Source organism: Sus scrofa, chromosome 18 (assembly GCF_000003025.6).
Source record: "Sus scrofa isolate TJ Tabasco breed Duroc chromosome 18, Sscrofa11.1, whole genome shotgun sequence".
Classification (NCBI taxonomy): domain Eukaryota; kingdom Metazoa; phylum Chordata; class Mammalia; order Artiodactyla; family Suidae; genus Sus; species Sus scrofa.
The window spans coordinates 51784742-51806413 of NC_010460.4; the positions used below are offsets into that span (position 1 = coordinate 51784742).

The 21672-nt window shown below is 43.6% G+C and overlaps 1 protein-coding gene across 6 annotated transcripts in view; it reads right to left on the reverse strand.

The window, feature by feature from the left end:
* HECW1 (HECT, C2 and WW domain containing E3 ubiquitin protein ligase 1) overlaps positions 1 to 18263 on the reverse strand; it is a 419239-nt gene extending 400976 nt beyond the window's left edge. For 2 of the 6 annotated variants that reach the window (XM_021079144.1, XM_021079141.1), the window contains exon 1: positions 16460 to 16826. In XM_021079144.1, coding sequence (XP_020934803.1) covers positions 16460 to 16582 — 123 coding nt within the window. In that variant the 5' untranslated portion in view covers positions 16583 to 16826. Of the gene's footprint in view, positions 1 to 16459; positions 16827 to 17366; positions 17815 to 17903 lie in introns of those variants that run through there. The other 4 variants (XM_021079149.1, XM_021079142.1, XM_021079146.1 and 1 more) reach the window with 4 other exon arrangements.

Below are 21672 nucleotides of genomic sequence, written 5' to 3' on the forward strand. Positions count from 1 at the left end.
CCTATACCAAAATTCATGACGTAAATGACAAAGGAGCAGAGCCAAGCCACAAAAACATATACGTAAAAATTGTCCTGTGCTGATTTCCTCTGATGCAAATCAGAATATTTCATCACGTTTCCAATAAAACCAACAGCAACAAAAATCCTGCATCCTTAGATATCTCGGTAAAATGTTCCAAGTCCATTTTTCAAAAAATCCTAAAAGTATCCAAGCAAGAAAATTAAAAAAAAAATTGTCTAGAGTTCCTGTTGTGGCTCAGTAGGTTAAGAATCTGGCTAGTATCTGTAAAGATATGGGTGTGACCCTTGACCTCACTCAATAGGTTAAGAATCCAGCATTGCTGCAAGCTGCATTGTAGGTCTCAAATGAACTTCAGATCCTACATTGCTGTGGCTGTGGTGTAGGCTGGCAGCTGCAGCTCTGATTCAAGCCCTAGCCTGGGAACCTCCATATGCCTCAGGTACATCCCTAAAAAGAAATAAAAAGAAAAAGAAAAGAAAAACACGTTATGTACAATAACTTAAATTTAGGCATCCTCAAATTTATCCATGACCTCCAAAAGTAGAGGATCATAACATATCTCAAGAGTCTTGGGGAAGAGTTCCCCTGTGGTGCAGGGGGCTAAGGATCTGGAATTGTCACTGTTATAACTCTGGTTACAGCTGTGGCATGGATTTGATCCCTGGCCTGGGAACTTCCTCATGCTATGGGCATGGCCCAAAAAAAAAGAGTCTTGGGGAAAGAGTTATTACACAAAAATTAAAGTCACAGTCCAACACTATTTATGAAAGTAGGAGAAAAATATCCTCCAGAAATTAAAAAAACTCAGAAAGAGCCACTTAAAAACTTGCTTAAAAATAGAATTTCCTCCCAAATCTATGAATATGAAATTCATTCTATGCACATTTAAGAATAAATTTACTATAGATGGACCTAGAGATTATCATACTAAGTGAAGGAAGAGAAAGAGAAATATTGTATGATAAGTGAAATCTAAAATATAATGCAAATGAACTTATTTACAAGACAGAAACAGACTCACAGACATAGAAAACAAATTATGGTTACCAAAGGGGAAAGGGATAAATTAGGAGTTTGGGATTAGCAGATACAAACAACTATATATAAAACAGATAAAAATAACAAGGCCCTACTGTATAACACAGGGAACTATATTCAGTATCCTGTAATAAGCCATAATGGAATAGAAAATGAAAAAAGAATATATATGTATATTTGTATATATATGAATAAATACATTTTTTAAATTTAAGAATGGGAAGTTTAGGCTATAAGAGACCATAATTAGGGTAAACTTGAACATAGCAGAGAGGCCTTATAACCAATTGTGCGTTCCAGCGATGGACACAGCAATACTTTCCATCCTGCATTGGACAATGTATGGCTCCATGTTGAGACGAATTCTAGAACATATCTGGGCTTCGCAGGAAAGGAGGACTGGCTTAGAATTACTAACATGGCAAGATGGAAACAAACAAATTAGCTTTTTTTATCCATGACCGCATAAAGAGAAAAGCAAAAAGAGATTCTCAAAGTATATATCACTAAAAAATAGACTCATAGGTGAAAACATTATAGCTATAAGAAAGTGCTCAAAAAACAAAACAAAACAAAACTCCAGCACGTGTTCTTTGGTTAAAAAATAAAATAGACAAATTTCTAACCACTCTTATTTTAAAAAGAGAGAGTGGAAAAACACGAGAGAGAAAGTTGCGGGGGAGGGGGGGCGAAAGAGAGAGGGAGGGAAAAGTATAAAATTTTAAAACCCCAAAGAAACTAAAACCACAGATTAAAAGGCAACTTAAAATTTACAAAAGAATAACACTCAACAGTTTGAATTTAGGCAAAGAGATAATTTTCTCGGAAAAGAATGTATTTGTCTCAAGTAGAAGTAGAAACTCAAAATAGTCTAATAACTGTGAGAGGAATTAATTAATTTATCAGATTGACCCTGAAAAATGCCTAAAGGCCAAGGAGATTTTGCAAATAAAGATTTTCTCTAGGTAATAATAATCTTGACATCATATTCATTTTTCAGCAGAACTAAAACAATGGTTCCCTGATTGATTTTTATAAATTTCAAATACAGAGTGCAATAAAGATGCGAACTAACCTCATTCATTCAGTTTATATAGTTTGTATTTAGTTATATCTAATAAAATGTCAGAAAGAGAAAGACAAATACCATATGATATCACTTATAACTGGAATCTAGTATATGGCACAAACGAACCTTTCCACAGAAAAGAAAATCATGGACTTGCAGAAGAGACCTGTGGTTGCCAAGGGGAGGGAGTGGGATGGATGGGGAGCTTGGGGTTAATAGATGCAGACTACTGCCTTTGGAATGGATTAGCAAGGAGATCCTGCTGCGTGGCACTGGGAACTCTGTCTAGTCACTTAGGATGGAGATGATAATGGGAGAAAAAAGAATGTATACATGTATGTGTAACTGGGTCACCATGCTGTACAGCTGAAAAAAATCGTATTGGGGAAATAACAATAAATTTTTTTTTAAAAAAAGAATGTATTTATTACATGTAGGTATATATAAACTAAGCATATTGAATCCGCACAGAATTCAAAAATATAATCAACAATGTTCAAGTTGGATGTATTTGAAGCCAATAAAGATAATTAATCACTAGGAAACCTTTTAATGTAATTGATTGTTTCATTAGGTCAAAGGAGAAAACACTTTGGTTAATTCAATAAATTCCCCCTTGAATTCAATGTTTACAACAGGATTCTTACTAGAAATAGAGTAGTACTAACTTTTTTAAAAACTGAAATAAACAGCCTGTACCATTTAATAGTGGAAAACTAAATCCAATTTAATTAACTTAAGGATACAGGCAAGATAAGACCTCCCTTTACCACGATTACTGAATATTTCTCTGGTTTCAGGTAATGCTATAAAAACCTCCCCACCACCACCACCAAAGAGAAAGAAAGGAAAGAAGGGATGGAGGGAAAGAAGGACAGACACTTACAAAGACATGTAAGCATTCAATTTCTTGTGTTAGAAATAACATAAAAGTGCCCACTGGCCAAAATTGGGTTAATTTGAGCATCAAAAAGAATCATGATTGTAATTGACTATGTCACACTGGGTAAGTAAAAATCTATGAGGACACAGCAATTCCTCTCCTTCCCAAAGAAGAGAGCAGAAAGAAAGGGAAAGCTCTTTTTCACAGAAGGATGGCTAATAAATGTGGAAGGAATTAGATCATTGGAAAGTCACAGCTTTGTAGTCCCCAACGTGATAACGAATTCCGAGAAAGAACCAGCGAATGCTAAGAAACAATTATGTGACAGGTTATTGGGAAATAGGAATTTGTCCCTATTACTAATTGTGAGAACAAATACCTTTTGATGGAGATGTCTGAAGATCACCACCTTAACCAGCAAGTCATCATAAATAAAAAGACACATTACAACCCCATCAAATATGATAGTTAATATCTATAGTAATACACAAAACTTCATACAAATGGGAAAGAGAAACATCAAGACCTTGCCTGGGGAGCAGGTGTTAGCAAAATACAGGTACAGAGAATTTACAGAAACAGCCTCATTGTCCCTTTGTCCTGTCACAGAAAGTGGAGAGGATTGCCTCTGCCAGAATATCAGAACCCCACCAACAGAGGCTCCATTAATCTGGGGTGTTTTTCCCACTAGGTACCTGCAGGGCATCTTCTCTTTTGCCTGCCATTCCCAGCCTGCAGCTTCCTGCTCTTAGTCACAAAGCCAAGAAGTGGAAAGGCAAAGGGCAAAAGACCTGTGCCAACAGAACCTGTCCTCTTTATCCAGAAAACATCTTTCCCAGAAGTCTCTCAGAGGAGTCACTTGGCCCCAGTTACCTGCAAAGAGTTAGCCTCTGGGATCCCATTTCTCTTGACCGAAGGGCAAAAATAGAATGGGTAAATCATAGTACTTGGTATTCAGTGTGGGGAGACTGGCACCCTCGAAGACAGTTACATGGAATCTCTTGTTGCAACCTTTCTGAAAAGTGATTCTTCAGTGTGTTTGGGGAAACTCCAGTGCGCCTTAGATGAATCAGTTCTGCTTTGGGGAATCATTTCTATGGAAACAATGGGAAATGCAGTTAATGGTCTATGTACACTGATGTTCATCAATGCACGATTTCTAATATGCACCCCCAAGACAAAAACAAAAACAAAAAGATTAATTTTGGTGCTCGGTAGTAGTTGAATGGTTGACAATACAGAGTCGGTTGTCAGATAGCCTAGCTGTGGGCTTTGGCCAACTCGCAGAAGCACTTCAGGTCTCATTTGTAAAATGGAGTTAATACTTCCCACATAAGCGCTTAGAAGGATTAAAAAATTTTTCATATGTAAAGCATACAGCAAATGCCACAATAAAGAATCATTGCATAATAGATACACACATACACACGGGGTATTATATAAATTATTGTACCGCCGATTAAAATAACATATATGATCTCAAAAACTGCAAGACAAGAAAATGCCTCTGATTGCTAAATGGACACATTTGTGTTTATGGTGTGATTTCCATATTATCATGTATATATGCTTAGAGAAAATACTTTAAGATAAAAATGGTTCTTGCATTACAAGTAGTTGTTATTTTATTTTTTATACTTTTATACATGTTTTTGCATTAAAATTATCTATCTGGTATAGTCCTTTTCACACATATCAGGGGTCAGGAAATTTTTCTTGAAGGGTTAGTGTGTATTTTAGGCTTTGCAGGCTTGTGGTCTCTGCGTTCACTGTCTCGCGCTGCTGTAGGAAAGCAGCTGTAGGTAACATGTAAATGACAGTGTCAGTGAAGAGTGTGGCTGTGTTCTAATAAAACTGTGCACAGAACAGGAGGTGAGCCAGCCGCAGACTATAGACCTTTGCTCTAGAGAATGATATATGCATGCTGTATTTTTAAAAATGAAAATCTTAAGGAGGTGTAGCAAACATCAAGAAAAGAGGAATTTTCTTGATGGCAGGTGGGGATGTAGAAAGTGATGGAGGCTTGCACAAGGCTTGATGGACAAGAGAAAGCAGAGCAATAATGGGGGAGCTAGGAGGTAATCCCTTGGTGGAAGGAAGAATCAAGCTGATGGGGTTTTATTCAAAAAAGAAGGAATGAGAGCAAACGATGTATGAATGACTTTTATCTCACTCGGTTTGCCCTGAAAGCTTTTGGCCCATTTCCCATGGCATACTGAGGCAGTGGGAGGCTTCCAGGATGACTGCAAAGCCAGTTAGAGGACAACCTTGGAGCTTACCACCAAGGAGGTCATGGAAAGTGACCCAGGCCTCCATCCAGCATCCCAACAAAGGGCCCGGTGGCCTCTGCTCAGTGGCACTCTGGTACAGTGATGCTTCTCTCCACTTAAGTAACTCTGAGTAACAGAAAATACTTATTATTGAGCTAAAATCCTCTGCCCACTAGTTTTTGCTCTGGACTTGGAGCGAGTATCTCTGCCACCTTTCAGATGTCCATCATTCGCAGCCATGATCATGGTCCTTTGTTTCCATCCTAGAAATCCTCAGAGCAGTTTTTCTAGAGCAGAAGTTGCACACTGGAGATTGACACTTATGCCTGGTAAGGCCCACTAAGTATCATAAAATCATTACACTGAACTAGTAAAAAAAACCCTTAAAATTATGAAATTTCTCTTGAATATCCAGTCTTTTGGTTTTCTTAGAAAAATTGGAAGAATTAGCAACACTGGATCACAATCCCACATGTCAACAATTGGCTTGAACCTGAATAGCGATCAAAAAGAGCTATTGGTTTGGTCGCCCTCTCTGTCTTCCAACCCTGAAACCGAAATCCGCCTGAACTCCAAGTACATCCGAGTTTCCTGCCCCGCCCTAAATGAGCCAGCAAAGGATGCTGCAGAGCACTGGGCCAGGAGCCCAGAGACAGTTTTCCATCCCAGGTTTAACTTAACAGGCCAAGTTCTGTGACCCTGGGGGACTACTGTTTCACTGGGTGGAATATTAGAGGGTTAAGTGGGATGCGGCTTGGGTTCCTTCCCCAGCCAGCATTCTATGAATCTATAAATGGCTTAGCTAATTTTCAAATCTCACTGAGCTCGTTGCCTGAAAAATGCCTGAAGTCATGAGTTCCACCTGCTAATAGCACTTTGAAAAAAAAAAATGGATTTGAAAAATAAAATATCCAATCCCTCAAAAGCCATTTGTAAATTCACATCGAGATGCACTAAATGTAAAAAAAAACAAAACCATTCACTCTCTTTTTCCTCTAAAATGAAATTTTGAAGGCAAGAGTTCTAGCAATTAAGAAAAATTCCTTCCCCAAAACTTAATGTTTCTTTAAAAATAGTGCATCAATTACATTATTCAGTAGAGACAAATGAACACACACTAGAAAAGGGAGGGGTCTCACCACAGAATCTCGCCGAGCTTGTCGCTTCATCCCCCCAATTCTCCCAGATCATTCCCATGCCTACAGATACAAATGTAGGTTCAAATATGTTTTATGTTGCTTGCAATAAACCCTCACTTCTCTACCTGAAATGGTTGACTCAATACTTTCTCCAAAAAGCTAAAACATGCTGGGTTATCATGATCCACATGATTTACCCCAGAGAAAGATGCAGATCTCCAGACAGACGAGCCTGGTCTTTGGTCTTCTTGCCTCCTCTTCCCTCCCCACCAGCACCCCACTCCATCTGAAGAGCTAGGGTATCACTATGTTACACCATAAGGTAAGTAAGGAGGCCGATTCCAGTGTAGTTTGTGAACTTAAGCCACTCCTTGTGCACAAAGCCAGGCTACTCACTTCACCTGGTCTTGGGAGCCTGTGGGTCCTGAGCAGGTAGTAAGTCTAATATTAAAAAAAATGCTTTGGGAATTCCCTGGTGGCTCAGTGGGTTAAGGATCACTGCTGTGGCTTGGGTCGCTGCTGTGGCATGGGTTCGATCCCTGGCCCAGAAACTTCTGCATGCCACAGCCAAAGCAAGAAATAAATAATTTTAAAAATCTTTTTGTTCCAGAAGTTCCTTTGGATAAGTTGGAAAAGAAAATTTGTGGCAAAGCTTCAAGTCAGGAGAGAGCATGTTTCTACAGTAGTGAGCTCTCAGACAACAGACTCAGTGCCTTGGCTCTAAGGTTCCTAAGATCAATGATAGGAGCGTCAATGTTGATAAAATTAAGCTTAATTGAAGAACATCACAGTAAGTTCTCAGTCCCTGACAAGGGCAATGTCTGTTTAATAACCATGAAGAAACACTGTAAATTTGAGGACCCCACTCTAAGAATATGGCTGTGTATCTATTCACCATAGTAACCCGGCTCCCAGCCCATTGTCTGGAACATAATAGATACCCCATTAACGTGTGAAAAATAAAATGATCACTCTTAAAGGACAGACGTTTTCAGTTTGCCTTCTCAAGCTAGATGTTTCTCCACTGCAGGGCCTTAATTTTTTTTTGTGTTTGCACAGTTTCACCTTAAACTCTAAGCAGACTTTTTTGTCTAGATGGAAAAATCGTACACACAGCATAAATACTTGTCACATAATAGAAGCTCAAGACATGTCTCTTGAGTGAGTAATTAAAAATTACTTGAAAATAATCAACAAGAATTTAAATTATACATACATATATTTATACATCATATATATATTTCTATATATTTGCATATAGATACATGTGAATACATCTATATAACGCATTTTTATTTTGGTGTGTGGTCCAGTAGTCCCTTGGTCAAATTTCCCGTTAGAAGCCTGAAGCCTCCACATTCATTATACATATGGTGATATTTGCCCTCACTCCTGGGAAAGAGATGAAAATAACAATTTGTGACTTTCAAGTATGTTTCTCAAGGATGTCACACCATGATCTGAATGTATGTTTCTGAGAAGGATAAATTGTCCTTGCTTGCCACAAAAGGATGATACATGCTCGCAACAATCCTATGGGAGATATCTCACCAAAAATAATTCCAGGTTGCTATTGAAAGTTTAGTAAAGATGGAGAGTAACAGTGCCAACGAAACCCCCGCTGAAATTATGACTGGATGGCTTCGCTGCCAATTATTTTACTTCTAGAGAGGTTCTGAGATGCACGGACAACTTCATCATTTCAAGTAGGCACCAGGTTTAAGCAAGATCCCAAGCATAACCCTTCAAAGCCAATGGTCCATTTGCATTTGCAAAACAAATGGACCACACAAGCAGAAAAAGAACCAGTGTGGGACATGTACGTGTTGTCTCTTGCTGCAGGGTCTCTGCATTCTTCGAAATTCTGTAGTTTCTACTTTGTTGCTTCTTCAGAAGATCTTAAAAGTTAAGCTTCTTCCAAAGAAGGAAGTCCCTCAGAGAGTATTGGTAAGGAGGCAACACTGGTGAGCATCACCTTGGAAAAAAGGATAATGGACATTCTTCCTTTAGTTCTGACATTACTCATGGAAGAAGACAGGTTCCCTGTCCAACTGTGTGGTCTCAGGAAAGCCTCTCCAGTCCCCAGGTTTGATTATTTATATAACAAGAATATTAGAAATTGAAGATGCTGTCTAGCTATAAACTGCATTTAGTCTTTAAATAGTTCATGTGTTCTGTGGCTGAGCACTGTTATTGGCACTTAGGAAAATCAACAAACAAAGCAGATAGAAATGCCTATCCTGTGGAGTTCACCTCTCCCATCTTTCTACTTACAGTTAATGATATGCATTTCATGGGTGCACACATTGTGCATAAGGCTGCTGCAGAAGCAATAAAATTACAGACCTTCCCAACTCATTCGGAGAAGTACCTGCAGTGGCTAATACTGGGACAACTGTCTTCAGGATACTAAGATAAATATGACACAGCCCTTAACCTTGGGGAGCCATCACTCAGTAGGGAGGCTGAAAGGTGGGAGAGCTAGCAAGGATACACAATGACACCCATCACAGGGGAGCTTAGTGGGGAAAGAGTCAGACCTATCAGGAAACAGGGAGGTGAGATTTAAATTAGATCTTAAAATGGGTACACTTAGTGAGGTGGGGAATCTAAGAGTAGAAAAAGTATAAGGAAAAAAGTACATAATTATAGGAAAACACAGAGCATGTTTAGAGAAATGAGGAAAAGAATTCATCTGCCTGTTGCCGAGATCAAGGGGGTATACTGGTCACAGGGCTGGCCACAGCCCCCAGACCTGCAAGGCCAGCCTGGGGAGCTGGTTCTTTATTGCATAGACTTTGGCAACTTCCAGGGTTTGAAGACAGGAATGACATGCTCACATTGAAGATGGCAAAGTCATATGGTGCAGAGGAAGCAGAGACCAGAGGGCAGAGAGCAGCTTTATTAAGTCCTGGCAATAACAGTAACAATACAGGAGGAATGCAGTGCAACAATAACTGCTACGTTTAGAATGGATAAGCAATGTAGTCCTACTGTACGACACAAGGAACCATGTCTAATCTCTTGGGATGGAACATGATGGAAGTATGAGAAAAGAATATATATATATATATATATATATATATATATATATATATATATACACACCTGGGTCACTATGCGTACTGCAGAAATTGACACAACACTGTAAATCAACTATACTTTAATAAAAATAAAAATAAATTAAAAACCCAATAACCGAGCGACCTGAGGATACTTGCTAGCATGAAGCAAAGACAAGCTGGAGCTCTGTCAGAGGACACTGGTCAGGACAAATAACACAGAGACCTACTACCAACAACATGCCCAGTAATGAAGACCCCGACCCCCATTTTGAGGAGTGGGGGAAATAATTAAGGAAAAGAAAAAGTATTCTCAGAGGATCCGGAGACCTACAAATACCATCCAAACTCAAATCCAGCAGATTCTAAAGGGATCCCATAAAGAGTGTCCACTATGTTCCAGGCATTAGTCCAGGCACAGGGCAAAGAGACAGGTGTCCTGAGCTAATGAGTTTACACGTTAGACAAGGAAACAGATGATAGATACATGAGCCAGAAAATGTATAGCCAGTCAGGCAGTCCTAGGGGGTGTGAAGAAAAAGAGGGCAGAAAGATGAGAAAGAGTGAGTGTAAATGGATGGTCAGTGAAAGCCTTTCTGTAGGTTTGCTATTTCATTCACCAGAAGGGCAAGCTCAGGCAGCCAGAAGACATCCCCCAGGTCAAGGGAGGAGCATGTGAGAGGAAGATGTGCCTGGCATGTTCTGGGAAGACCAAGGAAATTAGAGACAGGGACCTGGTGAGCAGGATGAGGAGAGAGTGAGGCAGAAGCTGCAGGCCCAGTTATTGCAGAGCCTTGGAGGTCAAGGAAGTGGTCTGGATTTCGTTCTCAGCAAGATGGACCTACTGGGGGACTGTGAGCAATGAAATAACGGGGATGTGTGACTGATCTGTGCTGTGTTTATGCTAAATGCCAACACCTAAAAAAAAAAATGCCCAAACACATAGCAGATATTTAGTCAATATTTGTTGAATGAACGAATGATCGGTTGGGCTACTGTATAGAGAATAGGTTGCAGATGAGCAAGAAATGCCTGAAAAGGGTTGGGAGTCAAGTGCAAAAGTCAAGTGGTCACGGCGGCTTCGAGAGGAAGGTGGTGCTGGGCCAGACGGGTGACACGAAGGAAGAGAATTGCAGAAAGCAAGATTTGGGTGAGAAAGAGAGAGAAATCAGGGAACTCAAAGGCATTTGGCCCTAGCAGCTGGAAAGACAGAGTTGCCCCTTACAGAGCTCTCTGGAGGAGACACAGGTTTGGGGAGTACAAGTCGGGAGTCGTGTTTTGCACGTGTAAATTTAGGATTATGTGGCACTCGAGTCTGGCATTCTGGGAATGTACCCGGACTGGGGAGATAAACAGGATCATCAGTTAGAAGGCAGAATTGAGAACGAAGGCAGGAATGTGTAGGTAAGCAGAGACCTGAGAGCCAAGCCCTGGAGAAGTCCATCATGTAGAGGTCAAAATTCAGTAGGTCAATAGGGAAAACAATTCAGGCACCATCAAGAGAGCCCAGGAAAGGGGGCCCAGGAGGGCAATGGGAAAACCAGGAGGATGCAATGTCCTAGAAGCCAGGGGCTGGAGAAAAGGGAGTGGTCCACAGTGCGAGATGCCCCAGAGAGATCAGAACACAGTGATGGACCACCCACCTTGTCCTCCACGGGGCAGAGAGCACTGGTGACTGTCATGAGAAGAGCAGAAGGATGGGAGGGTATGACTGGGTCACTTTGCTGTAGAGTAGAAATTGACAGAACATTGTAAATCAACTATAATAATAAAAAATTAAAAAGTGAGGCTCTGCTACAGACATAAATTGAAAAAAATATATAAAGTATAGGACATAGGATACATACAGAAGCTCCTAGACCGATTAATAGAAATGCACATTTCAGCACCCTGAGGTAGACTTATGAAATCATACTCTCTGTATGTAGGACCATGGACTTTGCAAGTAAACAAGCTTTTACAGTTTACAACAGTTTGAGAAATAAATTTTTTTTTCTTGGAGATCCGGTTGTGGCTCAGCAGCAACAAACCCGACTAGTATCCATGAGGATGCGGGTTTGATCCCTGGCTTTGCTTAGTGGGTTAAGGACCCAACGTTGCCATGAGCTGTGAGGTAGGTTGCAGATGTGGCTCAGATCTGGCATTGCTGTGGCTGTGGCATAGGCCAGCAGCTGCAGCTTTGATTCAACCCCTAGCCTGGGAACTTCCATATGCATAGGGTGCAGCCCTAAAAAAGAAAGAAAGAAAAAAAAAAAGAAATGTATTTTTTTGTTGTTGTTATCTGTATGGGGGGGATGGGTGGGCAGGAGCCTGGTTGGAGCGCTGCTGGGATGAGCAGAGGGCGAATTGAGGCAGTGACACCCACCAAGAGAGCTTCAAAGGAATTGACGGTCCTCTGGTCTCAGGCTTCGTGGCAGGTATTGCATCGTTTTGCTTCATAATCTACATATGTTAAAGGTGTTATTCCTCTAAATCAAACACTACACATTAAAATGTGTCTTTACAGGCTGATTTGGAGAGAGCGGAGAAACCCAATGGAGACAGTTTTTTGAAGTGTGTTCTAGAAGAGGAAACAGAACATGGATGGTGGGGGTGTGTGGAGTCAGGGGAGGGGTATGTGAAGTGTAATATATGACAGTGCACTTGTGTGCACCTGTTTCCTTGCCATCATCCCCTTTACCTGCAGGTGCTGTGCAGGGTCATGGACAGAGGTGATGCTGAGGGGGAGGGGAGATAACACCAGCAAAACCCTCAGCTATTTTTTTCTCAGCTTCAAAAAACTCACCTCCAGGAGTTCCCTGGAGGCCTTTCTGGTTAAGGAAACGGCATCATCACTGCTGTGGCTCAAGTTCGATCCCTGGCTTGGGAACTTCCGCATGCAGCAGGCAGCCAAAAAACAAAAACAAAAAACAAACAACAACAACAACAAAAACCAACTCACTTCCACAAAAATAACTTGTGCTCAAAATAGAGGGGAAAAATTGTTAACTAAGCAGTTTTAAGTTTTGATGGCAAAAGGGCTTTGGAACAACAGTAAAGAAAAAGAAAAGACCTTTTATGGATAAAAATCTATTCATTGTGTCCTGCAGGTTTTCGGCTAGTCAGTGTGTTACAGGAGAAAGATGGCAAATGGCTAGTGGGTCTGTGAGCTCTGGTACTGACAGGAAGCAAGTAAGCTCCGATGTGCTTACTGCTGGTCTCGTCTCCCCTTAATCTGAATCTCTGAATAGGTAGGACTGAAATTTCTGTTTCTGAAACTACTGAGACTTAAACCCTGAAAGCAAAAGCAGGAAAGGTTTCGTTTGTGCAAAGTTAAATGGGTGTCAATTTAAGGACAAAGTGATTGAATTACAATCCCTGGCCTTGGATGTGAATTTTCATCTTTTTTTTTTTTTTTCCTGTCACATGCATGATATTTCCCTGACATCTGTGCAATACAAATAGATCTAGAAAGTGCGAAAGGGAAAATCTGCTCTACTAAATATATAAAAGGGACCCCGCATGAAGTCTCCATGATAGCAAACGTCATCACGGGCACAGATGGCATGCTTTCCCAGCCCCCCCCCCACACCTCCCCCAATACCGGTTTCAGTCCCATCCACTGAATTCTCCCTCAAATTCTGCAATGCAATAGATGCCTGGTAACACCAGCAGAGCCCTTCTATACAAGATGTCCTCATTTTTCAGTCATCCGTGTGTATGGAGCTTGGGCCAGTAAATCAGGGAAGGTATGGGTTCTGAACTAATCCTGTGAACAGCACACGTCACTTGTTGCCATGGAATCCTGATGTTTTCTCCAGCGACTTGGGAGCTTAGTGGTCCTTGTGATATCTTGCCAATGACTGGTGACATTATTGTCATCCTACAATGACTACTTATCATTTTCCCCACGGTGCCCATGTCACAGAACACGACAGCCATGTACCAATACACACACATCCAAACACTATGCGGTGGGAGACACAAACCACCCGTCCACTGCCTGGTTTCCTGAAGTATCTAAGGAGGCCTTAAGCGCCCAGGGGTCAGAAAGTCTGTGAGAAATACACAGGTGCTATAAATAAAATCATCCGATGAACAGATCTGCTTCTATCCTTTTTATGTCTTAACTTCAGAAGCAATGCTCATGAAGAAAGAAGAGAAGGAAGCTTACAGGACTCTGACTCCAGGCAGGGTGAGGGTGGGTGGACAGTGCTACCAGAGGCATAGGTTTTATGGTGCGACAGGGGGCTGGGGGAGTTAAAGAAGAGCACCCTCCTCCCAAACAAACCAACAACCAAAAAAGAGCAAAATGAGAAGCAGACAGAAATGGAAGGGGACGTGGTTGCATGAACCTCAGAGAGCATTTCTGACAGCAAGAGTTGCTCGGCTGTGAAACACACTCAATGGTAAGAGTAAAAATACTTTACAGTAGCTCTTGGAACCTTGACCATTAAACCCTAAAACTTTCAATATTTGAAACAGGACTTAGAGATTGTATGCTCTTTTCACCATTGCCCTCTGATCAGAAACTGCCACAAACCTTTTCTCTTCTTTAATGTAGCAAATCCAGTTTTACAAATAGGAAAGAATTACTGTATTCGCAGGGAATAGGAATACAGAGTACTCAAAGGGATTATGAGATAACCCAGAGGCTGGCACACGTGGCCTTAAGTATTTCTACTCTATATATTGCAAAATCAAATTCTCAGTAATATTTTTTACTCTTCAACTGGCACAACTGAATAAGCCAAGAAAAACAATCATAGAATCATGACATTAATCCTTTGGGATTACCTGGTTTCAAGTCCCTACTTACAAAGAAGGAGAAACTAAACCTCAGAGAGGAAGAGTGACTTGATAACCACCTCCGTCCCAACATTTCACACGGTTTTCTCTGAAAGCCCATGAATGACAAACATGCCAGCACTGGATTAAGAAGTTAACGTGAGCACTGAACGTCCTGGTTTCCTAACTGTAACCTGTCCTGTTTTCTAGGAGGGAAAGGATGGAGGTGATGGGAGAGAAGCAGGGGTCTCTCTGTTGGGAGGCTCGGTCAGGGAGGGCTGGCCGGGAGCAAGGACTGTCTGTGGGCTAACTGCTGGCTAGCTTCAGCTCAGCTGATGGTGGTTAAATGCATATTGAACAAATAATGGGTCAGTCAGTGGCTTTCCCTGGAGGAGTCCTCCATCCTGGCAAGCTCCCGGTGATGGGACCAAGATGCCAGGTGGAGGAGGGCAGAGGGGTGCTCACCCTTTCTAAGTGTAGGTTGTAGGACAGAGTGCTTGAGCCAGACACACTTCCTCCTAAGGCTACAGCATGAACAGAGCAATTGTCAGCATGGGCTTGTCAAAATGGACAATCCAGGACATTCAAGCGAAAAATAAAGAACCCAAACCTGCAGCATCTGAACTTGCCATCTATATGGCTTTTTACTGAGAGTGGGGCGGAGCCTCTCTCTGCCTGGATTTGAGTCCCAGCTTACCAGTTACCTTCAGCATCTTACGTAACTTCTCTGATTTGTCCATCTGACTCACGAAGAGAAGAATTTCTACCTACCTCTTGCCTAAACAAGTAGACGGCCTGTTTCTGACTGAAATTCACTCAGTCAATGTTCCTGAGAACACACCATGTTCCTTTCAAAGTTTGTGGTGTCAGAGAGATGAGAGATGAATTTAACAACGCCCTTGTCCTCAAGAAGCTCACTGGAGGTGGGAGACCAGGGGGCTGTGACCCATTCACAACTCATGTAACTGCATGCAATACGATAGGTGCTGCCTTAGTGCATGGACTAGAATGCTGTGGGAAAACAAGACGGGGAGTGATTCATTATGCCCGACAGGTACTGTTATTCCAGAATGTTATTTTGATTGTAACTTGTAGCCAGATGCTATCGACAATTGCTGTGTAGGATTAAACAGCTGCCCAGAGTCTTTCATTAAAAGCAAAGTCCGTCATTTGAAATAAGCTACATTCTCTGTTAAAATTCCCGTCTTTTGTGGGAATTGATAATAAAGCCACAAATAAGAGAAAACATGTTATCCAATTAGTTCAACATTCTTCTCTGCCCCTCAACCCCCATTAAATCTCTTGATAGAGTGGACAGAAAAATGACCTGTTTGAGTTTTTGGCTAATTTCAATTATGGGAAAAATGCAGGTACTGGGGTTAAAAAATTGTAGGTGTAAAAATAAACCGTAAATTCTATAATCGATCCCTGGTTTGCTCTTCTAGTTTTGGGCTATAATTAGTCTTGCTAAACTGGGTAACTTTTCTTCTCTTCCGTTATCATACAATGTTGGAACTGGAAAGAAGCACAGAAATCAGCTAGTCCAACTTATGTTCCAGACAAGGAGATGGCAGAGGCTTGCCTTCCCATGATCACATCTGGCCTTTTAGCATTTCTTATATTAACATTCATATCTGCCACAAGTGCCATAGAAGGTGAAGCTTGAAGCACTCTTTGAAAACACCCATCTTTAAAAGACAGTTGAAAAGGAATCAAGAGATTCTACGTACACACGTCTCAGCAGCTGCAGTCCCTCAATACTGATGCATTGATAGGCTGCTACGTCTCAGGATGTGGTCTCCCTGCCAAGTCAATAATGTCACAATCTGAACAAACTTAGGCAATTTGCCTTCATGAGATAACTACCCCAGACAAAAACAACTGTCATTCCGCAAATCTGCCAACTTGCACTAGCCTGGAATCTTAGAATTAGTCAGAACACAGTTTATTAAGTGAAACACTCTGAAGTCCAATACGCCTGTAGATCTAGGAATTAAAACAGCACTGTATTGTCCCAAGGCCACACTCTGGAGGAGGGAGCAAACGGGGGGGGGGGGGGGGGGGGGGAGAGACAGGGAAATCTACCACACGCTCTTCCTCTACCAAGCAGGCACATACACCATCCCAGCGTAAGCATGTGGACTCTAATCCCTTCTTAGTGGAAAACACACATTTTCAAAATGAATCCCCGATCTAGAACGAATTACCGTAATAGCCACAGCCGGAGCAAGTCCGCTGATGAGAAACGCAGATCTGGCCACCTGCTTTGAGATGCCTTGGACCACGACACTGCCAGGGTCTTTACAGGCTGGCCTTTTCGAGTAGGGCATCTGCCCTTCTAAATCGCCTTTAAATTCCAAGAAAAGAGAGAAAATGCCTCCCTTAGTCTTTGAACTATGCTGCTCTTCCTGTATCCATTTCTGCTGAACACAGCCTTATCTTTTCAAAGAGAGAGAGAGAAAAAAAATAACAACAACAAGAGGAGAATTGCACCACTGCAGATCCCAAGAGAAGTAAGCACAAAACTACAGCAACGTCAAATCATATCTTCAGCAACTAGGAAAATCCCAACATGCTATCTGGTGTCAGCCCAATGCAGACTGGGGTGCGCTGTGCCCGGAACCACAGGAAGCCGGGCATCTCTGCAGCCTGTGTCCCTGCCAGCTCCCCCCACGCGCTGAAATTCGGCAGGAAGAAGTTATGATGCCCAGCCTCTGTATGCAAGACAGACCGACCGACCACGCACCCACACTCCGCAAATCGGCTAAGAGGCTGGGACATCAAAGAGGAAAAGCAGTCAGAAGGCACTGGAGGAACGACTGATGGAGGGGCCACGTTGTTTGAGCCCTCGGATTTTGCTGCATTGTCACGGCCCAGGAGTGTAGGGGTAGGAGCAAGCGCACCTTCAGCCAAAAATGGACCGGACGCTTTTTCCCAGTGGCTTCCTCCCCGCCTGTGTGCAGGTCGCAATACGGTAGGCGACATGACGGGCTGCTCCCGCTCAAACTCGGGTGGCAGGCCCAGCTGAGCGGCAGGGGACCGGGAGGCGCTGAAGCAGTACCTACACAGCGCATCTTCCCCGCCTGCCACCACCCAGGGAAGCAAGGGACGCACCTGCCACGCGCTCCCTGAGCGAGGACCCGAGAGCGCGTGCGGGGCTGCTGGCGCTCGCTCGGCTCACCCTGGGCATTGCCTGGGACACAATTGTTTAAAAGGGAGCCCAAGGCAAAGCCCAAATCCAGAGCTTTGGCTCACAAGGGGTGGGTCTGGGCTGGGAAGTGGGATTACGTAGGGCTCTCCGCCTCCTCCCCTGATACCTCCTCACCACTGGGAGGGCGCCGGGGGCGGGGGAGGCGCCGCAAACCCGCTTGGGGGCTTCTTTGTTTCTCTCCGTGCCCTGCAGGAGGGCCCGGTATGTCTGCCGTACCCAAGCCGGGGTCGCCACCCGGGGATGCCTGATCCGCCCCGGTGGCGGCGCGCCCCAGGCTGACAATTGAACCTCGCGGGAGAAGCTGGAGGGTGGGGAGAAGGGTGGATCCCGGGCCCTGGGGAGGGAGGGCGCTGACGGGGCCTCGGGAACGGCTAGGAAGCCGCCCAGAGGAGGGCGGGGGAAGGGGCGGCAGACAGAGTCCCCGCCCGGAGCCCGCTTACCTTGGCAGCCCCGGCCTGGGCACAGATGCTGCTCCCATCAGCGCGCAGGTTAGAGCCGGGGGGCACACGTGCCCTGCGTGGCGCGGGGGACCCCAGAGACCAGCTGAGGGGACCCGGGCGCCCACCCGCTCTCGTAACGCTCTGGGTGCCCGGGGAGAGCGGTGGCCACCCGCCACGGCCACAGCGTAGGGGCTCGTGCGACTTGGTGAGTGTGGGCTCGAGCAGAGGGCCCGCTGGGTCAGAGACGCACCGTATTCCTGCTCCAACAACTGCGCCTGATGCGCGGTAACGCCGCGCACTTCATCGCTTTATCCTCCCGCCCGCATCCCCTCCCTCCCTGCCTGCTCCTCTGTGGGTACCAGACTCCAGAACCAACCACAAGCCGGGCTTGCTCTCATTAGCGCTGCCCCGCCCTGCAGCCTCCGCACACCCCCCTCCCCCGCCCCCGCCGTAAATATATATTGATTCTTGTTACCGCCGGCCCCATCCTTCCAACACCCAGCACGCGTACTGGGCATATCCAGCCCCAGCCCCAGCCCTTTTGTGTTTGTGCAAACAGTGTGCTCAGAAAGGATGTGGTACAGACATCCCAGAAGGTACCCTATGACAGGTGTTTCTTGGTCTCAGCCTTGCACACTTTCCCCATCTACGTTATGCACTCTTGAGCACTCACACATGTCTGGGCACCCTCCTGTATTTGCACCGCCAACACACAAAACGAAAGTGGTAACTACCAATTCAAAGGATGAAAATCCCCCCTCCCCAGCTTATCTATTGTTGGGCAAGACCAGCTTTCAAACTGGGTTTTACATTAAACTGCACACAGGGTCAGACAGCTGGAACTGGAAAACCAAATCTCCACAGTCTGCGATTCTGCCCCCAACTGCATTCTTCACCATGCTTTCTTTCTTCCATCTCCTGCCCAGTATCTCCTACATTAGATGTTTTTCACAGCCCAAGTTATCCTTTATCCCATATGTCAAGTGCAATCCTCCTAAACTAAACAAAAGGTTGGCCCTGACTCTAAACTCCTGACTGAACACCAGAGGACAGACTTCCCAAGTCCCAGCCTGTATGATGGGCTGCTTCTCCGCGGTTTTCATTTCACTGACAAGCCTCTCAGCTTTGATTTCTCTCATGCAATCAGAACTTTCCAGAAGCAGAAACCTTGGACGATGTGAAGGCAGCTTCACAAGCTGTACCCCTTTCTCTAAAGAGACATGCACATCATCATCATCAGGCCTTTCCTCTCCTCATCGCCCTGGGGATGGGGGTGCCCAGGCCTCCGCCTTCCCTGAGAGACACTGTCCCTTGGCCTGATGCTTTAGATCTCCTGGTCGGATGAAATCAAAGCTGACTACTTTTCAGACCTCAGCTAAGGATCCTAGTGGAAAGCTGGGCGCACATTTCTCCAACAGATTTTACATTCCAATTGTTATCAACTCCTAGATGAAGAAAACCCTCCAAGAATAGACTCCAACAGCAGTAAACAGCAATATCAGCCAACCTTGTGATGCTTCCAACCAGAGTCCTGCATGAAAACAAGAACTCTGAATAAACCAGCACCCACAGTTTCTAAATTAGCACAGGATCACCAAATCACAGGAAAGGATAATTCCTTGACTTAATCAAAAGGCCAGTATTTAATAAGTACTGTAAATGGAAGGTAACCTTTAAAATTGTATAGCAGTACCTGCTGTGGCACAGAGAGTTAAAGATCTGGCCATTGCTACATCTTCAACGCAGCTTGAATTTGATCCCTGCGTGCAGATGAAAAAGGAAAATAAAATAAAATAAAATAGGTGTTTCCGTTGTGGGAAAGCAGGTTAAGAACCCAACAGAGTCTCTTTGAGAATGCGGGTTTGATCTCTGGCCTTGCTCAGTGGGTTAAGGATCTGGCATTGCCGCAAGCTGAAGCATAAGCAGAGGCAGCTTGGACCCAGTATTGCTGCAGCTGTGGCACAGGCCTCATCTGCAGCCCCTATTCCAACCCTAGCCTGGGAACTTCTATATGCTGCAGGTGCAGCTGTAGAAAGAAAATAAAAGAAGAAAAATGTATAAATATGGGCATTAGAATCTTGGTGCACTTTTGTTTTTAAGGGCCACACTAGCAGCATATGGAAGTTCCTAGGCTAGGGGTCAAATTGGAGCTGCAGCTCCAAGCCTATACCACAGTCACAGCATGAGAGATCTGAGCCACATTTGCGACCTACGCTGCAGCTCAGTCGTGGCAACACCAGATCCTTAACCCACTGAGTGAGGCCAGGGACTGAACCCACATCCTCATGGATACTGTTTCAGGTTCTTAACCCATTGAACTACAACTAGAACATAGAATCTTAATAATAATAATAATAAACTGACACATTGAACTTGTTTGTACTAAGTAGCTATGTACTTATAAGATAAAATAGTATAAACATTGTTTTTCTGAAAAAGAGTGGACCAATGACAAGATTTTGGAGAAAACTAGCCAATCATTCTTCCCAAATAAAAAAGAAAAAGAAAAAAGACAAACTCTTTCCCTGAATTAGTTGCCAGGATGTTCACCCCATTGTTTTCAGTGATGAAGCACAACTTGGCTCGGAGAGTCTTCTCTCTGATCTCTCCATCAAGGAGATAACTTGACCAGGCAACATCCCTCATAAATGTTATTGATGTAACAATTCTGAGATGTGCGTTATTTTTCTCTGGAGAGTTTTTCTCATACTGAAGGCAAAAGATAGAAAAGCAAAAGTACATAAAGTTTCACATTTTAACTGTGGAGAGATAAAGTCCTTGTCAATCACCTTCTGTATGCCAAGGGCAATGGCAACATACAGCCTCTTGTGTTTTGTTCTGTCTAAGCTCTCACCTCACATTGTCTTATTTATTCCTACAATCCCAGTACAGTCTGGGAATAGCATCAACTTAATCTACAGAAGAGAAAGGCCAGGCTACATGGCTCTACAATTTCCTTAAAGTCTCATTGCCAGCAGAAGACCCCCAATCTAAAGTTAACTGACTTTAGCTACCCTAACCTTAAGGCAAGGCATATTTGGTAAAGAAATGGCAAAACCTGCCATGCATTTTATTTATTTATTTATTTATTATTTTATTTTATTTTTGTCTTTCTATCTTTTCTAGGGCTGCACGCAGGTTCCCAGGCTACGGATCTAATCGGAGCTGTAGTCATCGGTCTACACCACAGCCACAGCAACTCGGGATCCGAGCTGCATCTGTGACCTACACCACAGCTCACAGCAATGCCAGATCCCTCCTTAACCCACTGAGCAAGGCCAGGGATCGAACCCACAACCTCATGGTTCCTAGTCGGATTCGTTAACCACTGAGCCATGACGGGAGCTCCTTGCCATGCATTTTAAAGCCATCCATTTATAAATCACATTCATTTAGCTTCTAATGTGCTCCCCAAACTGTCAAAATACAATAATAATGTCACAGTCCCAAAGTCCGCAACAATACTAACCCTGCATATTGGCATAAGATGATGAGGGCATTTGGAGAAGCGTATAGAAATGCTGTGTACAGTTAGATGCTGTGTACAGTTATGATGCTGGTTCAACCTTGAGTTTCCATCTTTTGTAACTCGGGTCCAGGAGGAGGCAGGAAGGGAGTGGCATGCCTGCCCATTTCAGGCTATGTCCAGGGAAAGATGAGAAACAGAGCAAGTGATGCCTGCAAAGTTGATAGAGTTATGACTTGGGCTGACCAGGGGCTTCCCCCGGGGAATAGACCTTCATCGTAATGTTAGAAGTAAATTCCTTGT